Source organism: Periophthalmus magnuspinnatus, chromosome 14, assembly GCF_009829125.3.
Source record: "Periophthalmus magnuspinnatus isolate fPerMag1 chromosome 14, fPerMag1.2.pri, whole genome shotgun sequence".
In the NCBI taxonomy this organism is placed as follows: Eukaryota; Metazoa; Chordata; class Actinopteri; order Gobiiformes; family Gobiidae; genus Periophthalmus; species Periophthalmus magnuspinnatus.
In genome coordinates, this window is record NC_047139.1 from 22,721,356 (window position 1) to 22,746,191 (window position 24,836).

Genomic DNA, 24,836 nt, shown 5'->3' on the forward strand with positions numbered 1-24,836 from the left:
TATGCTCTAAATGATAAAGTGAAGAGTGCCCCCCTGAGGTGCATTGTAGCAGTGCAAAAGCTGAGCAAGTTGATGTGCAAGTACTGCAAATATTTGTTATTTCAAATTTTGCTTCAAGATATTGAAGTAAAAGTGAAATTGTCCTCTCTGGGTTTGTTGTTGAAGTTGTAATGTCCAATGCGATTCCTTTGGTAATAGAAAAGACAGACAAAACCAATGATGAAGAAGATTGCCAGCCCCACGCCAAGACAGGACAGTCCAATTACTGAGACTTTGTCAAATTCCTCTTCAGAGGTATCTGCAAAAACAAAACGAACAATACATTTTTAATAATTCCTAAATATTATTCTGACTTGGGCTTAACGATTTGGAGAAAATATCCAATTGCGATTTTTCTGATAAGTATAACAATTGCAATTAGTTTTCCAATTTATGTTCCAATAATAGAATTTGGTTTAAATGTGTCCAGGAAAAAAAATTACAAAAAGACTGAAATATGAACTAATACAAGAATAACATTTCAGAAGATGGCGGAGGCCCCGGGGAAGACCAAGGACACATTGGGGGACCTATGTCTCTCAATTGGCCTGAGAATGCCTTGGGGTCCCGCTGGAGGAAGTGTCTGGGGTGAGAGAAGTCTGGGAATCCCTGCTTAGACCACTGCCCCCATGCCCTGGCCTTGGATAAGCGTAAGAAAATGGATGGATGGCATTTGAAAACATGTTTGTACAGATCTAAACTACAGGATTTATGCAGGGTAAGACAGGATATTTTGTTGTTTAAGGATGAAATCATAGTAGAAGTTGTAGTTTTTTTCTGTTTACATATCATTTTTATATTTTTAATAGCCAAAAATCTGATAATGATCTGATTTTGAATGTGCATCTAACCCTACCTCCTCTCTGACTTCTTACCTTCATCCAGTCTGAGCAGAGGTCCAGAACTCCCCAAAACTCTTCCAACTGTGTTTGCAGAGCTCAAGCGGGACGTTCTTTGCAAGCAGTCCTGAAATTGAGCACAGAGCTTGATATTACCTCTAAATTAACATTTCAAAATGATTGTGCAGGAACAAACTGTGACAAATTATGAGATACTGGCTTCTGTCTCTCTACTTACAGGAGCGCAGGAGTCCAGACCAATTTCCACACATATTTCCACCTGGCAGTGCAGATAGATGATGCTGAGGTCTACGAAGGAGAAAATCTTCACGGACAAGCTGGATGTGCTGGAATTCCCGTTAGTTATGACAGTGGTGTAAGGATTCACAGAACACCTGTCAAATACAGCAGGAATGTCTGCATTATTAACTAAATAAACAAAACTTGAACCTATCCTACGTCCCGCAAATAATAATTAGTGTAGGTCAATTTGTTAACAGTTCTAACAGAAAGATGCTCCCTCAATATCTCATCAATTTGTGCTTAATAATGAATTTCATGCTTGTCCAACTCATAGTGGATGTCTCATTCGAGCTCCTTACTCTCACACAACCCAGTCTCAGCTTAATGTTCTTTATAGAGGATCTGAAATATGGACCCGCCTGCCCTCCTGCTTTATAGAGCTTTCACTATGTCAGTTTAAAGATGCTTTAAAATGCCTTCTTCTGAATAAGTGCACTTTTCCATATGCCATTTCCTGTTAAACTTGATGTGTAACTCTGTATTGACATATTTTATCTCTAATAAGCTACATGTATTTTATATGGAGGTTATCACATTTTATGCCCTCTGAGAGTTTTTGGTGACAATCTTTCACATTCTTTTGCATAAAGTGTCTTATTCTGTGTTTTTTGCCAAGTGAAAATAAATAAAACTAAACTAAATTATACTAGCTAAAGTATTTTGTAAGATTTTTCCAGGCCAGAAGTTAACAAAAGGTAATTTGTGAGGCCTGAAATTATAACAAAATGTTCAAATATCTTTTCACTAAATTATAAAAGTTTACAAATGATAAAAACTCAATGAAGAAATGTGAAATCTATTTACTCTGGTTCATACAAAAACTCAAAACCAAGGTCCAAGTCTGGTGCTTTGTAGGATTTAATTAGTTGAATGAATTTTATAATAATCGTCTAAATACTGACATTCAGTTGACTAAAACTCATAAACAAACAAAGTACTTTTAGTCAAAGTCAAAAACTAAATATTATGCATTGGGTATTACTAATCCTTAAAGATGCACTATTATTTAACTTCTCTGGTGAATGATCCGTCACCTGCTTTTCTTCAAGATGTCATTGCTTGGCCAAGAATGTTCCTCAGTATGGCATTAACATATCTGACACAACCAGACAATTAATGCTTCCATGATGTTGTATAATTTTCTATCCCCTGCATAGCTGTACCAAGGACACCTCCGGCTATTACAGAGTTTGTCCTTCTTTAACATTAAGAGTTTCCTTGGTCACTTTTCTCACAGAAGCATTCTGCTGCACTTATCATTTTATCTCGACTTGTCTCTAATCTGTCCTTCTTAACTCCTGTTTAAACGTCCTTGTGTGGAAGCATAGTCAGACTTTAATGGCCAGTGCTGAAGTGCAGTGCTGTGTATTCAAGTCATCAAGTCCCGGGCAAAACTTATTTTCCCTAACACATAACACCTACCACTCCTGCCTCCATAACAACCTTTACTCCCCTTACAACTACCACTACTCCCCCGATAACCACCTCTGTTACCCAGACAACCACCAAAGCCCCAAAAAACACCACTGTTACAGAATTTTTCAGCAATAAATACACCTGTAATTGAATAAATGTAAGATGATAATGCAACACGTTTAATGCTCGAATGTCGAACATTTCAGGAAAAGCGCTAGCATCTCCATGGATACGAGCAGGTGGTGCACCATCCACCAGAAAAGTTGCACGGCGCACATTTAAGCATAGCACATTCTAATCCCCACCTGTTATCCATGAAGACGTAGCTGGACACTACTGTAGGGATTGGGGTGGGGGTGGCCCAGCATTTGTTGATGACCACTTTGATTTTGTCCACAGATGTGTTGAGGCTGACCATCAGGACCACAGCCTCGCTGGGGGACAGGCTGTAGTTATGGGGCAGGGGCACAGAGCCGTTCATCAGCTGCACTGTCACCTGGAAAATTCCTGAGCCCGAGATCACGTCTTTGATCATGTCATACCTGTAAATGAGGTTAACAAAGATCGATACAAACAGTACAGGTATATTAAGGTTTGTTATGTAACTTTTCTGGTGGAAGAGATGTTATTTCTTGGCCTGGAATGTTCAACAGTATGGCATTTAGCATATTTATCTCCATGGAGACAATCAGGAGGCAAGTTACAGGGCGGATCTGTGGAGAGGCGGCCTAGCTCATGTTAGGAAGGCATGTTTTTCGAGGTATATTTGAGGATTAAAAAGCCCTGTAATTGAATATTTTGATGTCATGTACTGTGGAACAATCCAGACAAAGTAATGATATCTCCATGGATATAAGAAGGTACAGATCTCTCCACCAGAAAAGTTACACAGTGCAGCTTTAACTAAGTTGCAATTTTGACATAGCACATACAATTAACTCACTTCTAGTCACAAAAATGATTGGTCTCATATAATACCTAGTTTTTTGCTTTTAAACATTATTAAAATATTGTGGCTTACCCCACTGAACCGAAGTCTGACGTAATGAGCACGCTCTTCATGTATGTGCATATGACAGGTATCTGCAGCCGTGTCTTAGACCCCTCATTGGTGTTTACGGTGTTAAACAGGGTCACAAAGGCAGTGTAGTAGCTGTCATTCTGAAACACAATAAAGACTGGTTATTGACAGGTTTTTATATTACACAAGGTACACAAGGTACGGCTAGACAACATGGAGAAAAAACAAATCCACTTTTCTTTTTCTTTTCAAAATCAAAATTAAAAATAGCTTTCCGAATTTATTTAATGAACATAAACAAGATCGACTTTTAATAAGGAAAATTTAACACAAAAAGTAACCTAATTTAGTCCAGACAGTATGCTGAATAAGCTCTGTGCAGAAAAGTGCCCAGCAACCTCACTGTGAGCATCACTACTTCCAGTCCAGTTGTTTCTCTATGAAGTTTCTGCAGAGTCACGCTAAATTGAATAAATATTTAATGATCAGGCAGTGGACAGGGAGCTGTGGGTGAATGTTACATATTAAAAACTACACAAATAAAATGAAGACTTCATCGGAGGACACAAAGGGAGATGTTTGTGTCTTAATACTAAGCCTAATGCTAATTTTGAAGCAGAATAAATATCAAAATAACTCCACAAACTGAAGTAATCTACATTTAAAACAATCCCATAGTCTTTACTTTCATTAATAAAAACGTTTAATAAGGTGTTGATCTTGACTATGAAAAGTGCGACTCACGTGCATCAGAACAGTATTGCACTCGTCCCAGGCCACTGTCAGCTGGGCGTGTGTGGAATTTCCCCCGTTTACCCCACAGTCCGCCATGCCCAGGTAAAGTGCACCCTCTGTGATGTGACTGCTCTGGAGGAAGTCCTTGGCAACAGTAACCGTAATGGAGGCCATATTGCACTTCACTGTGATGGACTCGGATGCAGAGATCGTAGATGTGTTGGTTGTAGAGCCTGTGGTTGTAGAACTGACTGAAGTAGTGGTTGTAGTAGTTGTGGAAACTGTGGGTGTTAGTGGACTCCTGGACACTGCAGCAGAAGTTGGTGGTGATGTGGTGTTGGTTGGCATGGCAATGGTGGTTGTTGTGGTAACAGTGGTAGTACTTGGGGAAACAGTAGTAGTTGTAAGGGGAGTAGAAGTGGTTATGGAGGCAGCAGTGGTGGTTATCATGGAAGTAATAGTAGTTGTCGGGGCAGCAGTGGAGGTAGTTGGAGTAATAGTGGAGGTTGTTGGAGCAGCAGTAGTGGATGTCATGGCAACAAAGATGGTTGTCACAGAAGCATTAGTGGCTGCTGGTGCAGTGGTGGTTGTCGGGGCAACAGAGGTGGTTGTTGGGGCAGTGGTGATGTTTGTCATGGAAGCATTTATGGTTGTTGGGGCAGTGGTGGTTGTTCGGAAAGTAGTGGTGGTTGTTGGGGCTGGAGTGGTGGTTGTTGGGACAGTTGTGGTGATTGTTGGGACAGTTGTGGTGGTTGTTGGGGCAGTTGTGGCGGTTGGGACAGCAGTGGTGGTTGTTGGGGCTGGAATGGTGGTTGTTGGGAGAGTTGTGGTGGTTGTTGGGACAGTTGTGGTGGTTGGGACAGCAGTGGTGGTTGTTGGGGCAGGAGTGGTGGTTGTCATAAAAGCATGAGTGGTTGTTACGGCAGCAGTGGAGGTCGTTGTCATGGGAGTTGTTCTTGTCATAGCCGGGGTTGTTGTCATGCTCATAGTCTGATTTGCACTTGCTGAAAAAAATGTAATGTGCCATGATTTGATACAACATATTCTATCATGATTTGCACATTTTACATTGGTTTATACCTTGACATGACCGACCGGGCCGTTTTGGGTTGATATCCACAAACCCCTCCAAGCAAGTACAGGTGTAAGACCCCCAGGTGTTATTGCATGTAGCAAATGGGGAGCAATCATTCTCTCTTAAAGCACATTCATCATGGTCTGCAGAAACATGTTAGAGCTTTAGTTTACATTTTGAGCTTTGAAGATGTAGACAGCAACTGTAGACACAACTCCTGGTATATTTTTGAGGAGGTAACAACATTATAACATGGCTTAAAGTTCACAAGAGTCAATTTTGTGTAATATTGGACCTTTAAGGTTTAAACTGCCAGACAAATGCCTTTCCTATGCATGATTTTGGATGAAATTTTCAGTGTTGATAATGTATAGGTATTCCATTTTAGAACTCACCAATACTTTCTGTATTTTTGTACTTTCCCACAAACTGCCACTTAATTGATGTAACACTATACTAGGTACTATCCCACCATGTGATCATTAGAAAAACATGAAAACCTGTCATACACACTTCACCCTGAATTACACTGACTGCTGTATTACCCATGATGTGTGTGTTATTTGTGTCCACTTGATATTTAGAGCTGTTCATCAGGGAGGTTATCACTGCGGCTGATACGTTGCTGATGTCTGCACTTTGAGTCAGGGTGAAGACGAGGGTGAAGTTGACGACCACGCTGCCCGGGGCAAAACCTGTGATTTCAATTCTCACTTGGCCTGAGTCAACCAAGGCCTTCATCTCGGGGGACAGGGACTGATAAATCTGAAAATGACATCAGTGTTGGGTACGTCATGGTGATGAGGCAAGTGAACTTTGTGCATGAATCTTTGACTTAAAATAGAAGCATTATGAAATCACAAAGGTTGCAGTTAGTTGGGTGTGAAAATGTCCTCTGTAAATGACTAAATATCCCGTCATACTTTGAGCTGTTCAGTTTTTAGACTTCTACAAACATGTTCTCAAATGTATAGGATTCTTGTGCAGAACTTCGGCTGGAATGTCAAATAAACAACCGTCACCACGGAAACCCACCATGTTTCTCGCAACACACCCATAGAGACACATTAGCCAAGACTAAGTTAAAAAGTAAACAAAAGGGAAGTTGAACAGCTCAATAAGCTTCTGGGTCACTGATGGTAAATCCCACTATTAGTTTATCCATTAAAATCTTTTCTCAAATATTTAAATAGACCATACTACGCAATTTTCTGATCTATGTTATAATATTGTTTTATCATCAAAAACATACCTGGAGTTGTGTTTTGTTTGATTCACACATCTTTAACACATAAACCTAGCATATTTAAGCCTGGAAATGCCAATCTCTACTGAATTTAAGGTAAAAGATAGCTGTTAACTACTGCTTCATGAAATCACAAGGTGGAACAGAGCATTTTGAGCGTTGGAGATGTCTAATAATAAAGGGTTACTCAAGCATGTGTGATTGAAACAAAACATAAATCCGGGTATGCTTTTGAGGAGGTAACAGCATTATAACATGGCTTAAAGATCATAAGAATATAGCTCCCTTGATGCTTGTGGACGTACATGGATACCATTTTTTAAAAACACATCGCAAATCTAATCAGAATTGCAATACTTGTGAGATGCATTCCAATTGTATGCTTCAATACTATTAGAGCCAAACTCTGATTGTGCCAAAAGAGACAGTTTTGTCCCAGCAGCCATTGTTCTTTTAAATAAGGTCATTCCACGCAGCTGATAGTGAATACAGATAAAATACAAAGGATAAGAGCTGAGTGTGTGCGTGTCAGATTTACAAATACAGACACTTAACCTTTACCTATTAGACTTTCTTAGATAATTGTGAATTCTTGGAGCTGAGTCTTTTCTTACCTCCATGTAGATGCTGGCAGTGAGGTTTGTGTAGGCAGCGCTGGAGGTATTTTGTAAGTCACTGGTGTATTCAACATTAGTGAGACGAGCCGTGGCATCCAAAGTCTGAATATCTACAAAGAAAAAGCAAGTGAGACCCATTCTCCTTTTCTCTCAAAGTGGGTTCAGAAACACGAATCAGCCCTTAGTCACACTTTGATTGTCACAAATTGATTGGTTCTACTGGTAGAAAAAGGCTGCGAGAAAAATTTGATGTAGTTTGCATGTATATTTTTATATGTTCATGTTTTGTGATCTTAAAACCAAAAATATACTAATGTAAAAGCATGTTGTTCATTTTTTTTATTTTTTTTTTATTGCACTAGAAACACATGCCTCCTTACTCATTTGACCTCCTGCTATAATATTATACAACTTTAAAACTTTACTAATAAATATGGTTTTAACTTTCTACTTCTGTGGAATCATGCAGGTGAAATTGTTGTTTTAAATACTGTATCAATTGCAAATATTTTGAATAACACAGGTATTATTAGTTGCATCTCATAAGCAAACCAAAAAACTTTAACTTTATGGCAGCAAAACTATATCAGAATTTGGTTCCTCGAATGGAATGATCATGTAATTTTGTCTTTTTAAAAGCATTTTTAAAATTCAACTTTAATTTTGAGAACATAAATGAATCATACTTTTCATTTTAACACGAATTATACTCAAATTCGATTAGCCTATCAATATTTCGCCCACATCCAAGCCCGTACCTCTAAGTCCACAGTATCAAAGGGACATTTAAACTCCACCCAGGTACATAAATACATAAAAGTCTACATATTTTGCCTAGATCCTCATTTCTTACTTGTTTTAACAGTCAGTTGTGTGCTGTTTCCATGCCTCCCACACGCATGAGGTGTAACGATGACGTCGTAGAGTGCTCCAGCCTGCAGTCCTCTCATCTCCAGCATTGTTTCACTTGTATCATTAAAATAAATTACCTTTGACCCTTTACTTATAACTACACTGTAGCTCTCGTTTCCTGGGAATTGGCTGGACCAGTAGACACAAAATGATGTACTGGTGACATTGGCGACTCGCATGTTGGTGATGGAGGGGGCGGCTGGGATCAAAACGCAAGTGGAGTTAGAAAGTTATTGTAATGAATTTAATAAAAGAAAAAAATAATAAATCTCACGGCAAGTTGTTGATGGTTTAGTCACGTTGGTGTAATTTACAGCTTGAGTTGTGTTATTCAGACTTGGAATCATGGTGGTTGCTGGCTCTGTTGTAGTTCTATTGAAAGTACTCGCTGTGCCCATGGGAGGAAAGGATGTAGTCGTCGGTGTAGAGGTCGCCATAGCTACAACATAACACTGTGGTTTTTATCATCATTTATACAGATGGACACTATAATATTGAACATTTAGTTGAATAAACAAGTATGTTACACCACTTTACTATCTCTTTAGCAGCATTTTTTTCTTGCAACTTAAAAGTGCACTATGTAACTTTTCCAGTGCGTGGTCCACTGCCATGGAAATGTTATTGCTTTGCTTGGAATGTTCCACAGTATGTTATTTTGCATTTATTCAATTATGGGTGTTTTATTGCTCAAAAATAATAAAGCATGCATTCTTACTGTGAGCAGGTGTCGCTGCTCCACAGATGTGAGCTATTATTTTCAGTTTTTCAAGATGTTATTGTCATTGTCATAAAAAAAACAACAACATTTAGACGATCAGACACTGCATAATTTTGATTATGCAGTGTTTTAAATTTGCAGTATCAAAGGTGCAGGACCCCATTTCATAACATTTTCTGCTTGTTTCCATGGAGATTAGTTTAGTGTGGTACTGTGATACTAAGAAACGCGTGTAGACAAGCAGGCGGCCGAACCTCCGCCAGAAAAGTTACATAGCGTACCTTTAACTAGCATTCAACAGCTGGCCTCATATTTGTGAGTCACATGTGGACAGTTATTTTTCTTTTCCTTGGAATACATTTAAAAGCATGCTTTCTTACTCTGAGTGGGGTCTTTTCTCCACAGATATGACCTGTAACTTAGCTTGGAGGTTAGTTAATCTCAATTTTAACCTGTGCAGTTAGCTCCCGGGTTGGTAGGGTCCACATCAGCGTATCCAGGGCGACAGATGCAGTAGTAAGAGCCAACAGTGTTCACACAGTCAGCATATGGTGAGCAACCGCGGAGGAAAGACTGCCCACATTCATCAATATCTGTCATTAAAAAAACACATAATTCAAAACATTAGTACAAAGGGTTAGGGTTTAGGGTTTAGGGTTAGGATTTAGGGTTAGGTGTTAGGGCTAGGGGTTAGGGTTTAGACTTTAGGGTTGGGTTTAGAGTTAGGTTATAGGGTTGAAATGCAATCATTTAATTTCCTTTTTAAGAGTTTGTGACCGATTTGTGTTATTACGGTAGTTCTCATCCAGTGACTACACCACCACTTCAGTTTTGATATTCAGTCAAACCATATTTTAATTCATGCCCTTATTTTTATTTTATCATAACTTATATTTTACTATTTTATTATTATTCATTGTTTTGTGTTGCACCATAACACCAAAGCAAGTTCCTAGTTTGTGAATGGCAACATATAGCAATAAAACTGATTCTGTTGGGCAATATATCGAGCTAATTTTTTGGGCTCTTTGGGGCATCTGATATCGACCTTGAATCTTGAGCACAGGCAGATATTTAGTTTTGGTCAATCTGCTGCCTAGAAAATACACACAAAGCTTTATATTAAAACTTTAATGCGAACAGATGTCTGAACAAAACATGACTACACAGCTCTCTTAAGGGTTGGTGGTGAAAAAGGGGCTTGGGGGGAGTTTGTAGTGAATTTAAATGACATAATTTGGGGGAAATAATCAAAATCGGTTCTAGATATTGGTGCAAAACTATCGGCAGAGCTTATTAGCCTTCATTTGTTCTGGATTCTAAACAATCGGTATCGGCATCGGCCATGAAAAAACAAACAAAAAACAACAACATATCGGTCGATCTCCACCAATCACACAATCACTGTTTAACTCACTGACCTTGTTCACATCTGACTTCTGGATCCGTTTATAGTCATTTCAAATTATATAAATAACATGTACATAGCAAAATGTTATGTAAGTAATCAAATGGACCATGCTCAGAAAGAAAACAGATGGTTTTGGTGTTTACATGTCGTTTTAACGGTCTTACAACTCCAAAAATCTGATAATAATTTGTTTTTTAGTGTGCGTATAACCACAGCCAGATGGTACTAATAGACCGCCCTGAAGCACTTATTACTGAATGAATACAAATTTGCAAATTATTTGAAGACAATGGCTCTTTCTTTTACTGACAAGATTGAAGTCCTCTTTTCTTGTATTTGGCCGTGTCTCAAGTGAATAAGAGGAGAGCTTGAACACCACCTTCATGATCCCCGACTGATAATGCTCAGACTCAGTGTTTTCAGCCTAACGCACTGCTCTAAAAATAGCTGGTTGTATAAAGCTGAATGAGTGCAAGAACACTCAACATCACTTGACAGTATAGAAACTGAATGAGCTCCAAACACTGTAATGAGTTAAATGTAAAGCAAAAGAAATGTTTAAAAAGTATTACTCAGTATTAATCATGGTGCTCGATGGCTTATATACTGTTCTTAAAATAGCTGGTTGTATAAAGCTGAATGGGTGAAAGAACATTCAACATCACTTGACCGTATTTATTCTATACAAACTTAATGAGCTCCATTGTTAAGAATGAAGTAAAAAGCAGAAAAAAGTATTATTCAGACTTACAATCATGGTGGTGGTGGTTTATATATACAGTTCTAAAAGTTAAATGGGTGAGAGGATGCTGAAATAACACTTGACACTTGTATTTATTATATAGAAACTGAATGAATTAAACCTCAAACCTCAGCTGAGTATATTTATTCTATAGAAACTGAATGGGCCCGAGATAACCCAACACTAAATCATTCATAACAGCACAGTTCAAATGAGCGCTATCGAGGCTGTGCTCTGTGCAAACCAATGCGACTGATTTATGATTGTGTTTCTTTGAGCGGACAGTGGGCGTGCGCTCTGTGCACGTGTGCGTGCTTGTTAGAGCTGCTATTTTCCGCTATAGCAGGAAACATCCCACATGACTGTCACTCAAATAGAAGTGGTGGGAGAAGGAAACTGTGGTGCGACTGAGTCATTTTTTCCCGAACGCTGTGTTCTTTGCTACATGAATCATACTGAAAACTCTGTAAGAATGTCGTCGCTCTGGAGAGAAAATAAGCTCCAGACACATCTTAAGCTTTAGTATTAATTTGCTCCATTTCTCACCTTGTACAGTTACTGAAGACACCTCGTAGATGTGTTTGATGAGATGGTACAGCATTGTTGTGACGTTATTCAGGGAAGGGCTGAACTGGCAGTGGATCATGAGAGAGGTGGCAGTTCTGTAAGGATTCACAGGCTGGGAGCTGAGGTAATAGATGGAGGCATTTGACTCCAAGACCCCAGTTACCTTGTAGGGACACAAATAAATCAAGTTTAGTTCACTTATTTTCTTTTTCTTATAATCAGCAAATGTTGTCATCATTATAACTATTGCAAATTATGAATAAAACTGTGCTGTGTATTTTATTTTCAATGGTAAATATTTGAGCATTTCTAATTTCTTTCCACAAGCAGACACACAAATATTAAACAGATTTTTAGGGGGTTCCTCTGCAGTCCAGAAGCAGGTCCAGACCAAACTGACTGAGACTGCATATGAGTTTAAAAGAGATGCAAAGACAGTACTACTCCATTAAAGGGCCCATATTACACTATTTTCTAATCTATGAACATACCTGGAGTTGTGTTTTGTTTCATTCACACATGTTTAACACAGAAACACTGCATGTTTAGGTTGAGTTCTTCTCTCAAACAGAAAACACACCTTGTGATGCTATATGGAAATACAGGAAGTGCTCCCTTGTGTTTTTAAACTCCACACACTTTCACTAGAATCATTTGGACTAGAATTGCCAGTCTTTACTGAACTAAAGATAAAATGTAGATGCTTCATGACATCACAAGGTGCAACAGAGCATTTTGAGCTTTGGAGGTGTAGATAAACCTATACTAAAGGATTACTCAAACATGTGTGAATGAAACAAAACACAACTCCAGGTATGTTTTTGAGGAGGTAACAACATTATAACATGGCTTAAAGTTCAATAGAGTCAATTTTGTGTAATATATAAGTTTCATTATGTAACCTGCAATGGACCCTTTTGTACCCCTGTAGACCCGGGCCCCCAAATCACCCAGCTCTCCTAACCGGACTAGTGTTTAAGGATGGGTCAAATGCAGAGAACTATACAAACAAGTATACAAACATCAACACAATAAGTACCATAGCATATAACAGCCTGGTGTGATTGTAGAGTCTTCCTTCTCTGGACATCAAATCATTATAGTCTACTTTTACTGTCACTGTTGCATTGAACTGTGACCCTCCTTGTTCAGAATAACCTGTAATTAAAAAAGATACAAAAATACACGTATTAAAACTTTGATTAACAATAATGAAAAGTCAAAACATGATTAGCAATACAAACTTGTAGGATCAGTGCAAAACTGGCAGCACTTTTGCCAGTCTGGACAATCTATATCCAATTCACAGTCACTGCCATGAAGCACAGTTGTTGTTGGACAAGATCCTGGTTTGACAACGGTCTCCTTACTCCTGTTCTCCGCTTCAATCAAAGGAAATAACATGTTACAGGCCGTATATTAGCACGGAGACGCGTATTTGCAGCACTGCTTATTACATCGTCCCATCTGGTTAGCTTTGTCCCATATAAGGCTTAACAAAACATGCACAAGATTACTCAGTGCTACACTACATCACCAAATGATAACATTAAAGGTCCTATATTATGCAAAATTGATGCTTGTGAGATTTAAGTCATGTTATAATGTTGTTACCTCCTCAAAAACATATCTGGAGTTGTGTTTTGTTTCATTCACACATGTTTGAGTAATCTTGCAATATTAGTCTGTCTACATCTCCAAAGCTCAAAATGCTCTGCTCCACCTTGTGATGTCATGAAGTGGTAGTTTTCAGGTTAACAGCTACGTTTTACCTTTACTTCAGTAGAGCTTGGCAATTCCAGGGCTTAAATTAACCAAATAATTCCAGTGAAAGTGTATGGCGTTTGAAAACACAGTGGAGCACTTCCTGTATCACCACATGACATCACAAGGTGGAACAGAGTGTTTTTGGTTTGAGAGAAGAACTCATCTTAAATATGCAGGTTTGTGTGTTAAACATGTGTGAATGAAACAAAACACAACTCCAGGTCTGTCTGTGATGAGGAACATTATAGCATAGATAGGAAAAAAGCACAACATAGGCCCTTTAAAAGATGATTACGTCTTTTGATAAAATCTGATAAAAGAAGTAATTCAGACTTACTCGGTGCACAGTAATGGCCGACTTGTACGTAACCATGGCAACACCTGGTCACAAGCTCTGTGACCGATTTATACTCTATGTTTTGAATCATTCGGTATTTTGTAACGCTACATGTTTTCCAGAAAAGCCATCCACCGCACGGTCTCGTAACAGTATAAGCCACTGTATACGGCACAGTGTAGCTCAGGAGCCTGGTCTCATTGCGTGTACAGAGATGATATCCAAACTCAGACAGTCTATAATCTACAAATGAATATAGTTTAGCAGGCATACTTTGAGAATAACATGTTTATATAAGCTCATAAAGTCCAAGAGTCTTACCGTCTTTTCCAGTAAATTGTCCCTTGCAAAGATTATTCAAGGCCCAAATGATCCAGATAAATAGTATCCAGCTCATTTTTTCTTGTAATTTGAATTATTTAAACGAAATACATTTATCAGCTACATTTTAAATCCATTCTGTTCACTGATGCAGTGATAACTCATGGTTCAGGGTGTATCCAAAGAACAAATCCCATGGTTCATACTCTCCTCCCCTCATTTTGCCAACATTCCCCTAAGACCTTGAAGTTCAAGTATCTATTTTTATTCTTTTAAATGTTGGCTTTATTAACTTCAAGCCAACTCATTGATTTTAGGGTATGAACTCTTAATTATTCTACTTCTACATAAAATAAACAAAGTAGTTGTCGATACGTGAGGAGAATAAATAGAGTTTTTAGTGAGTGTGTTGTAAAAAGCAACAGTGAATATTTGTGGTTTAATTTTGTTTCTGAAATAAATATTATTTGTCTTATTGTGTGTCTTTGGGCACTGTCAAAGTAAGAAAACATGTTTATGATGAGACAGAGAGAGTTGGGAGGAGACTGAATCCCTAATGGCTGGGTTTGCACAGGTAACCATGGCACTGCTCACTATCCTCCTGGCATTAAACAGGCAGTGGCAGCTAAAAATGTCAGCAGATGAGAACCCTGATCTCTCCTTTCCATATTTAGGAGTCTATACATATATGTATTTATTTAGTGAAGTGATATAGCTATTTAAACATATTTGAGGAATAGGTTATTGCGGCTATTGTGTTATTTTTTCCCCTCTGTGATTCTTGACAGCGCTTGAACTGAAACTAAATGCAGCTTCTTTCATAATGAGGTGTGTTAAATGCACTTAATTAGTCTGTTCAGTCAGTAATGAGTAATGACTAAAATGCACACTGAAGCGTGTCATGCAGGCTTGACAAGAAAAGATGGATAAAAATAATGCTGCAAAACAAAGCTTAAGGGATATGAATAATAAAACAAACAAACAAAAAACCCAATCACGATCTTTTCACACGTGTTGCCTACTTTTAGATCGCTGTGGGCCACTGCTGTTGCCTGCTACTTTCTAGTAATACACAAGTACAAACAGCAACTAGTTCCTTTGGGTCCCAGACTTAATGACAAAGATCTTCTGCTGCTTTCATTCAGTCATCAATGTAATTAGTTGCATCGGGGCCTGGGGGAGCATATTATAAAGGCATAGTGCGTTATGTGCAAATGCGTACAATCCAAACATTATCGTTGTTTTGTAGGCTTCTGACATGTTAACGTTATTTCGTCTTGGTGTCTTGCAATATATGTGTGCACAATTAGGGCCATTTGGCTTGTAATCACAAACAGTAACTCCTATTTCAAGCATCATGCATATATTTATTTATTTATTTATTTAGGCAAGGCAAGCTAAGTTTATTTGTATAGCACAATTTGTACACAAAGTAATTCAAAGTGCTTTACAGAATAAGAACATTATCTCACACAAACCAAAACATAAATAATCACAAATAATCATTATAAAATTAACATTAAAACAGAAGAGTGCAGAATAAAAACTATTTATTTATTTTTATGTATTTATTTAGTTATTATTATTATTATTGTTGTTATTGTGTATTTATTTAGTTATTTATTATTATTTTATTTTATTATTATTTATTTTTTTTATTACCGTTCTAATTTGTTTTAAAAAAAATGTCTGCACGTTGAATATGAACAGTATAATTTTACACGTAAATAAGGCCTGTCTCTTTAAATGAGCCTCTCGTCAAGTCTCGGTTAGCCCCGCCCCCACATATTCGATCAGCCAATCAGAGAGCTGCGACGTGACGAGCGAGCTTTGCGATGACCTCATTCCTGGTGTGGGATGACGTCAAATTCAAGATGGATGGAATCATGAGCAGCGCAGAGAAATCTACACAACACTGATTAAAGTCCGTGTGTGGGGAGGAAAGACCTAGTTAACGACGGCTCGGGTAAGTGGACACGTCTCCCGCTAACTTAGTGTTGAGCGCGGATGGTTCAAGAGACTCAGAAGTGCTCGGAGGAGATCAGGCTTCTCCTTTTCCTCACTGACGTAACTCGAAAGGGGGATTGTGCTGCTGGAAAATGCTCACCAGCGACAACCTGTTTTGCAGGCGGATCACAGACCATAAAGCGGTCAAAGGTTTTTCGCGAATAAAAACAGCACAATATCAAAAGTTGCGGATTTTATTCAGCTACTCCTCCTTTCGCGCTCCAACTAGTGTCTGCGTGTCCGCCTGTGTTTTCATCCCCTCATCACGCTACGAGAGCCCATTGAAACCTCTCGGGGCGGCACACACAACTTTTCTTTCTATAATTAGCGGTGGTGTTACCGTGGTGAAGTTGTCTGGGCGTTTGATATTCGACATATTCGACATAATCGTGCTCATGGACTGAACTACGTGATCACGCCGAACCAGAAGCATGGGCACGCGGCTCGACTTCTCTCGAGGTGTCGGCAAACATGTCGAGTGATGTTTAGGGACTGTCAACCAATAGCCGTACTGGGACATATTCAATAAATTAAAAATTAATGAATAAATAAATGGAAAGTATAAAATAAATTAATTAAAATAAGTCAAGCCATTTATAAGATCTTTTTATGATATAGTATGTGTTTATAAATGATAGGTACAGTAAATGATTTTTGTTCTGTTATGCATTTTTGTCCATAAAAAAACCCCAAAAAACCCTAAAGCTATTGAAGAAAAAAAAAATTACATAAAAATATTTATTATATTTATTTATTCGATCCTCCTCATTGTGTATAATTACATACCCTTTTCACAAAGCTGCCAGACATTGTGACAAGTGCGGAGCTGGTCGTCCTGCTCAATTCGTTCTCTGAGGATGTAGCAGAGTCTTACTATAACATAATAAATATTTAAACAGCACCAAGTTGCAGATGGATGATCATATACAGCATCCTGTAAACACTTAAACACAGGAAGCTTATGTGTTTATAAAAGTATGTATTTGCATCTCAAAGCTAACCTAATCCAAATCTCAAAACAGAACACAAAACAACTTTATAAATATACATCTTATGACAAGTTCATTGCTTGACTATGCAAAATCATTCAGATTGTAGGGCTAGTTTAACATCACAAATGAATTTTAGTTCCAGTTAGCATTAGCTTCAAGAACCAAATATCTACTTTTCTTAACACAGAAGTGAAGTATTTACATCGTAGCAGAGGTCTTGACCTGCTGTGTGATCATCTATCCGTAACTTACTGTCTGCTGCGTGGTATTTATAAATATTGATTTATTTTAGCACGATTCGGCTAATTTCCAATACACAATGAATGGAGCGGGAAGCGTGGGCTCACATTTTGAGAAGTAGCCAGATGGCCCTGTGAAAAGGGCCTATTCTGTATTATTATTTATAAACATAATATTTTATACATTTATGTTTATATGGCTTTCCTTCATTTAATTAATTTACTGTATTTATTATTTCTATTTTATTTATTTATTTTTGAATTGTTGAATTTGTCCCAGTATGGCAATTTGTTGACAGTCCCTAAATATCACCCGAAACATTTGCCGACACCTTCAGCGGAGTTAAGCCGCGTGCCCATGCTCCTGGATCGGCGTGATCAAGTAGTTCTGTCCGTGAACACAAAGATGTGGAATCTGTGGAATATCAAATATCCAGACAATTTCTCTACGGTGATTATGTCTGCCTCGTTTTGTTTCAACATAAATAGCGATCTGATTAGCCTGTCTTTGATGAAGTATGCAAAATACAGCAACTTCTTATGGAATACTTAAAAAACCTTCTTACTCCCTTCAAAGCACAAATTACTCAACATTCAACTACGGTCGTATTTGTAAATGTGCTCTATTAAGGTCGTGTGTGGGTTGTAAACTCCGTTAGGCTGTAACTTATGTTTACTAGTGTCAGCGGTGAAACTAACAGATCCAAGGAACAATCTGCCGCTCACAGCATTTTTTTTGTCGACAAGTTTCAAAATACATGTTCCCAGACTATCAGTAGTCTGTTTCTCAGAAAAAAATATTTTGAAAAGGAGGTTAATTTCGAGCACTGGTTTAATTTTTTTATTTTGTTTTCAGCTCTGTCCAGTACATGTCTACCTTTGTGTGACTGTCCAGTCTTTCTGTGCTTACAATAAGCCCTATAGGCTATAGCCAGGCCTGTTTTGAACAAAACTCTGTCTGAACATAACTGTATTATCATTTGGATAAACTGAAACTTATTTTTTAACTTCCTTGAGGTCTTAAGTAAGCATGACATTAAACTCCATTGCTGCAAAATAACATGATGTAATCCACATTATAATGCTGCCAGTAAATGTGAAAAATGGGGAAGTATCAGCCATGGACATACAGGCTGATTAATGTATGTGTCAACCTCAGCAAAAGTAACATGGATCATTTGGCCCTTGTTTTTAAATATCTTTTAATATATTTTCTTTTAGTCTATAGTTTCTAAATGCCATCACAAAATGTCTTTGTTTTCGTGTATTGAAATGACTTCCCTTTCTGTTTTTCAGCCATGGAGAGCCTTATGCATTACAGTAATCCCTCCCATGCCCTCTCAGTGTTGGGGGTGCTGAACGAGCAGCGGCTGAAGGGGCAAATGTGTGATGTGATCCTGGTGGTTGCGGATCAGAAGTACAATGCTCATAAGAGTGTCTTGGCAGCCAGCAGTGAATATTTCCAATCTTTATTCACTCGGATGGATACAGAGTCAACAAGGGTTGTGAATCTAGATTTCTGTGAGCCGGATGCTTTTGAGATTGTCCTGAACTACATCTACTCCTCATCCCTATTTGTTGATAATGGTAGCCTGGCAGCAATTCAAGAGCTCGGCTACAGCCTAGGGATCCCCTTTCTCACCAATATTGCGTCAGCAAGGCCACATGCCTCCTACTGCGTGTCAAGAAAAAGATTTAGTTTCTCGGAGGGTGATGAGAATGATGTCCAGGCAAGAAGTGTAATTGTGCGAAGGGTTAAGACAGAAACATCCCCCCCTTCCTATCCAAATTATTCAAACAAGACACCTGAGACTGTGCCGTCCTCACTCTCTACCAGAGAGACCCCTCCCCCTTCTGTCCAAAACTCATTCAAATCAATTAAAACTTCTGAATCTATGAAATCTTCAAAAATGACTGATACCTCTGAACGGAAGTCCATCCATCCTTACACCTCGATATTGAAAGGAAATTCATCACATATTACATCAGTTCGGCCTCAGCTTACTTCATCTGTGTCTTTTAGTGATGCTGAGGTGCAGCATATCAGACTGCAGTGTGACCAAAATACAAGAGAAGACAGTGGACAATATGATTCCCATTATCAGAGTAAAGTTCCCCTTCAGGGTCCAGCACAAGAGCCAAGTCAGACCATTGACCGGAGCGGACCACTCATAAAAAGTCTTCTCCGAAGATCACTGTCAATGGACAGTCCTGTTCCAGTCTTCTCACCCACTTTGGAGTTAAGGGAGCTGCAAAACCGTGAACAGTCTGTGGTTAAAATGGCATCAAGAGTTTCTGGACCAGAAACTCCCATCCACAACGGTGGCCCCAAAAGAACATCCCCTTTGGTTCTCAGGTCACGGTGCCCCAGCAGGTATGACGCTGAAACTCAGGTAGACAGAGATGTAAGTGTGAAAGCTGAGCCCAGTAGTCCACTGGGTGACCCCATGGACATAGTTCGAATCACAGTGGGAGATGCTTTGCCTGTTAGACTGAAAGACTTTCAAACGAACTTTGAGCAAAACATAAAACCAGACATGAATATTTCTGTAAAAAGAAAGGACAGGCCAGATAATCGACGGTATCCATTTAAAAAGAATAAACTGCACGGCCTTCGTTCAGAGGAGAACATATCAGAAACAATACCTCAGTCTGCTGGTGCTGAATTGGATGAAAACAGTGACGAGCTTCATCCGGGCAAAACATTCAAATGCTGGAACTGTTTGAAGGTCTTCAGGTCAAGTGCAGGTCTACATCGGCATGTAAACATGTACCATAATCCTGAGAAACCCTATGTTTGTGAAATCTGTCACAAGCGCTTCCACACAAACTTCAAAGTGTGGACACACTGCCAAACTCAGCATGGCGTAATGCAAAATCCAGCATCCTCTAGCACCTCTGTATTAGATGAGAAGTTTCAAAAAAAGCTAATTGACATTGTACGGGAGCGGGAAATAAAAAAAGCTTTGCTTTGGAAGTTGAAGAGAAACAAACAAGGCTTACAGTCCTCTGTACTTGGCAAGAAGAAAGTCAGGACTAACTTCATTTGTCCTTACTGCGGGAAAGTATATGTATTTCAATCTCAGTACAGGCAGCACATAAAGAGTCACCTCTTCAGCCACCAAAGAACTGAAAGGACTGAGCAGGAAACTAGAGATGACATGCCTCAAGGAGGAGAGCTGAGCCCGGAGAATAATGCTGATAGTGGAGTTTACTTCTGTAGACTTTGTAATGTAAAGTTATCATCTCTCTTTGAACAAGGTGACCATGAGAGAGGTTGTCGACATGCAACAGTGTGCCCCTACTGTGGCCTCAGATTCTCAAGTCCTCTGGTCAAAAAAGACCATGAGGCACATTGCAAATACAAGAAACTAACATGTCTGGAATGCATGAGAACTTTCAAATCCTCCTTTAGTATATGGCGTCACCAGGTAGAAGTGCACAACCACAACATGATGAGTGCAAAAGACCAGCTCGAGTTAACACATCAGGAAAACTGTCAAGAAGGGATGGAGGAAGACATGTTCAGAGAGGAGCAGTACAGCAGCGCACACATGCACACTAGCAGTGCCAGGGAGGACATGAGTTACAGTAACTCAGTGGGTCAGCCCATTTATGATTCTGAAGACTCTTCATCATATGTGCCTGAAGACCTGAGCATGAGCCATCATGGCAAACTGGTGGTAAAAGAGGAGCCAATAGAAGAGGATGTAAGTGAGAGGGAAAACACAGACACTACCAAAGCTGGAGCAGAGGAGCCTGGTGTGTGGCCATGTGAGAAATGTGGAAACTTATTCAGTTCTCGCAAAGACCTGGAACGGCACCAGGAGCTGCTGTGCCACATCAAACCATTCATCTGCCACATCTGCAACAAGGCCTTTAGGACCAACTTCCGCCTTTGGAGCCACTTCCAGTCTCACATGTCCACTAATGAACAAGGAGCCAAAGAGATAGAAAGACAGCCTTCCCCTCTGTCTCCTTCCCCTCCCCTAACCCCCCAGAACTCAGAGCATCCCCCCTCTCAGGCCTCTGTGGTTAAGTCGACTCAACCAGTGCCTGTCGCAGCATCAGTGAGCGAGGAGTCTGGCAGCCCAGAGCCCAGCGGCTCAGTGAGTAAGAGCAGAAGAGCAGAGTTTGAGCTGCCGCCCACCAGCCCCAGACCCGTATCCAGGACAAACAGCCTGGAGAACCCAGCTGGTCCTCAAGAGCCAGACACCCTCTTCTACCATGCGCCCTCTCTCTCTGCTCTGACGTTCAAGAGGCAGTACATGTGTAAACTCTGCCACAGGACCTTCAAGACTGCCTTCAGTCTGTGGAGCCATGAGCAGAGCCATAGCCACATGTAAAATATGTCTGAAATATACAAAAATACACCTCAGCCTAGAAAAGGAAGACTCTGAATGTTTAATCTGCCTCTAACGTTATTATGAACTTGTCCAGCTTTTTATAGATGTAAAGGTGAATGTGCAATCAAGTGCTAGATTTTTCATGATTGTTTAGTTTGCTTTCAGACTCTGTTCTACATCATTTATATCTATAGATTAGACACATTTCATTTTACATGTATTTATCAATATTGACGTGTGACAGAAACAGCAGCCTGGTACTCGCCAGTGAAGCAGTGCAATTTTTGAAATCAAAGGCTACAGTTAAACCCTTATTTACACGGTGTGTGGAAAGTGCTTTATTAATCTTATGCTGTAGCTGAATTTCTTATTAGTGAAGTGCTTGTTGTATCAGAGTAATATCTATAGGTGTTAATTACATCTTATAATGTTGTGGCCTGAATAATGTATACAATATGCACTTATGTTGAACAGTTAAATTGTAGAGTTTGTGTAATTGGCTTTGAAATGTGTTTGGATGCTCTGGAATTAGCACAGCAGATGGATCACTTTTTTCTGTAGTTTTTTAGCTATAACCATTTATAATATTCTCAACTTATGCAGTGTCCATACAACTATTTTCACATAAATACCAAATTACGATCAGGCTTTAGGTTAATTTAGCACAGTAAAATAAATGTATGTTCATCACCCCAGTCTAAAGTAGTGTAAATATTTACATATCAGTTGACCAGTAACCTTTTTGTGAGCTTTACAATACTTGGATTGCCTTATGCAACTTAAACTTTTTTCTTCTTCATTATTGTTTCTCTTAAGCACAATGGCCAATAGCGTTTAACTCAGGCTTTTACAGAAAAATAAAGTTGAAGGAAGAAAGTGTATGTGAATGAACTTATTAAGACTTCATTATTAAAGATTGTGCTTTGATTGTATTACACTTTGTTAACAACTGTATTATTACACAAGTAACAATTCTTATGCTTTGGCTCAAGTTGATGTTATATACAGTATGTTTCTTTGTATATGATCGTTACTAGTGTTTTGGACAATTTGAAGAGACAAATGTTTGGATAGTGCTTTTATTTGTGGAAAAAACAATAGTTTCACAATTTGGTTTGTGTATATAGAACTGTTTGTATTCTTATTTTTTCTATAAGGTTTATAAGTAAAAATATTGAAGTTTGTTAAGTATTGTGCTTTCATTGCAATAATACTAATTTATACTACTGGTTCATCATAACTGTTGTTTTTTTGGACTTTTGTTTTATGTTCAGGGTTTTTCTACAGCTCTGTGCTCTCTGTAATAAAGTGATATTGATGAGACCCATTTTTAAGCTTGTTTCTACTGTTTTGTGTTTCTGGCTGGAACGTGTAAGTGCGGACTTTCAACTGGAAAAATACAAACTGGAAATCCTGCCTGGTCAGAGTGTCAGGTCACAGGCTCCATAAAACTCTGAAGAGGGGAAACCATCTCATGGATGAGGAAATGGTTTGTTATCCATAGTTCTAACATGGGAATGCTCATGAATATTTTTGCATTTTTCTCTATATAACTTATAATGCGTAGTTTAGTTTAGATAACAAAAATACACCAAGTTCAAGTTTATAATTATACAATTTAATGCTTCCAAATTAGATTGTTATAGAAAGGAGTCATTGTGTGGTTAAAACACATAGGCTATTCTATTTAGGACACACTGCCTCAGATTTTTTGGCATAAGAGTTCAACATGGACAAATTTCAAAAAATAAATCCAAGCCTTTTCAAATTTAACTTGATAAATAACACATAATCAGGAATAACTATTTTCTTCTTACACAGATTTGTCAAATGTCAGATTTCACCAGGTGCAGATCAGATGTCCAAGATATATACAGTTTTTACATAGATGCAACACTAGGGTGTCCTCACAAGGCCAAAGTGTCTTTAATCAGCCTTCTCACGGTGGTGCTCACAGAGGTTCCAAGAGAATCTGTGATCTGGTACGTGATTTTGTAAAGATATGGCTGAACATCCTTTAGACTGGTATCAAACACATTGTCGACTTCAGATTGGGTGGGCATCTTTGGCAGATATTCATGTCGGTTTATGACTTCAACCACATTTATGACCTTCTCGCCCAACTTCTCACCAACTTTCTCCCGGCAGATCTGTCTCTCTTGCTCATTGGCCAGGTTGACAACATTGACCTTGATGCTCCACACCTCCCAAGGGATGCACTCATCTGAAAAGGGCCATCGTGACTTCTTCTTCTGGTAAAACTCCAAACAGATCTGCCCCATGCCATCAGAGCCAGAAACACTCAGAGCATCCTAATAAAAACATATGACAGGGTTTAATTATATGATATTATGAGCAACAAACAACTGTAGCCTAATCACTACTTACCTTGAACTCTGACACCGCTTTCCTTATGACTCTATCCAGCTCTTCTGATGAGACTCTGACAAATGTGAAGTCAATAAAGTCGCAGTCTATGTCCTGCGTGCCCACTGTGCCAATGGAGTAGGTGCCCTCCTTTTTGTAATGAAATTTGCCTGTGCTACGGTGCAGTAAAATGGTATGAAGCAGAGCCAACATAGACTCTTCTACTTGCCTCGCTTCGACAGTTACCTCAAGGACTTCTGATCGACAATTCATGGTTAGAAATACGTATATATCTACTTTCCAACCAAAAAATATAGCTACTTTACGTTAGAAAGGTAAATAAACTAATGGCTGCTACTGCTGTGGTGTTAGCTGGCGAGGGCTACACGCTTGTTTACCTCTCTTTGTAGGCGTGGTCTACTTAAATCGACAAAACAAGTACATCGGAACAAAAATATATTATTGTTGCGAGGTTTCCGGCTGCATTATAAGCTCAAAGATGAATCGCTTCAAAACAGTATAGCTTATGCGGTTAAATCCTGCTAAAATTAACCAATCGAGTATAAAAAAAATCATAAGCAAAGCGATGACGATAGCATCCAATACGGCGAGCGACGTTGGACAAACTTCAACAACACGCAACCGAATGTATTTTATTATTTAAATTGTCAAAGAATTTTATGTTCAAATGTAACGTATTTAAAGACGTAAAACATACACGTTTTTGCTTGTTTTACCCATAAAAGTATATATTTACATACCTGTGTGTTTATTACTGTCGCATTGCATTGTGGGACTTACAGTGCCACATACCCT

At 38.9% G+C, this 24,836-nt stretch overlaps 3 protein-coding genes across 3 annotated transcripts; 1 reads left to right on the plus strand and 2 right to left on the minus strand.

The window, feature by feature from the left end:
• On the minus strand, positions 1-16,452 carry umodl1 (uromodulin-like 1). Its single transcript, XM_055226887.1, has 17 exons — positions 16,417-16,452; positions 16,177-16,186; positions 13,749-13,991; positions 12,889-13,026; positions 12,684-12,802; positions 11,624-11,807; positions 9,377-9,517; positions 8,145-8,402; positions 7,289-7,401; positions 5,974-6,193; positions 5,434-5,571; positions 4,363-4,925; positions 3,619-3,758; positions 2,903-3,139; positions 1,117-1,273; positions 915-1,005; positions 1-298 (listed from the first exon to the last, which is right to left on the minus strand). The coding sequence occupies exons 1-17, from the start codon at positions 16,450-16,452 to the stop codon at positions 114-116; spliced, it is 2,973 nt and encodes a 990-aa protein (XP_055082862.1). The 3' UTR covers positions 1-113.
• Positions 15,897-22,978, plus strand: zbtb21 (zinc finger and BTB domain containing 21). The gene is made up of 2 exons (XM_033977724.2): positions 15,897-16,035; positions 18,604-22,978. The coding sequence occupies exon 2, from the start codon at positions 18,606-18,608 to the stop codon at positions 21,651-21,653; it is 3,048 nt and encodes a 1,015-aa protein (XP_033833615.1). The 5' UTR covers positions 15,897-16,035; positions 18,604-18,605; the 3' UTR covers positions 21,654-22,978.
• atg101 (autophagy related 101) lies at positions 22,953-24,643 on the minus strand. The gene is made up of 2 exons (XM_033977727.2): positions 24,042-24,643; positions 22,953-23,965 (listed from the first exon to the last, which is right to left on the minus strand). The coding sequence occupies exons 1-2, from the start codon at positions 24,291-24,293 to the stop codon at positions 23,561-23,563; spliced, it is 657 nt and encodes a 218-aa protein (XP_033833618.1). The 5' UTR covers positions 24,294-24,643; the 3' UTR covers positions 22,953-23,560.
• Between the last annotated feature and the right edge of the window lie 193 nt (positions 24,644-24,836).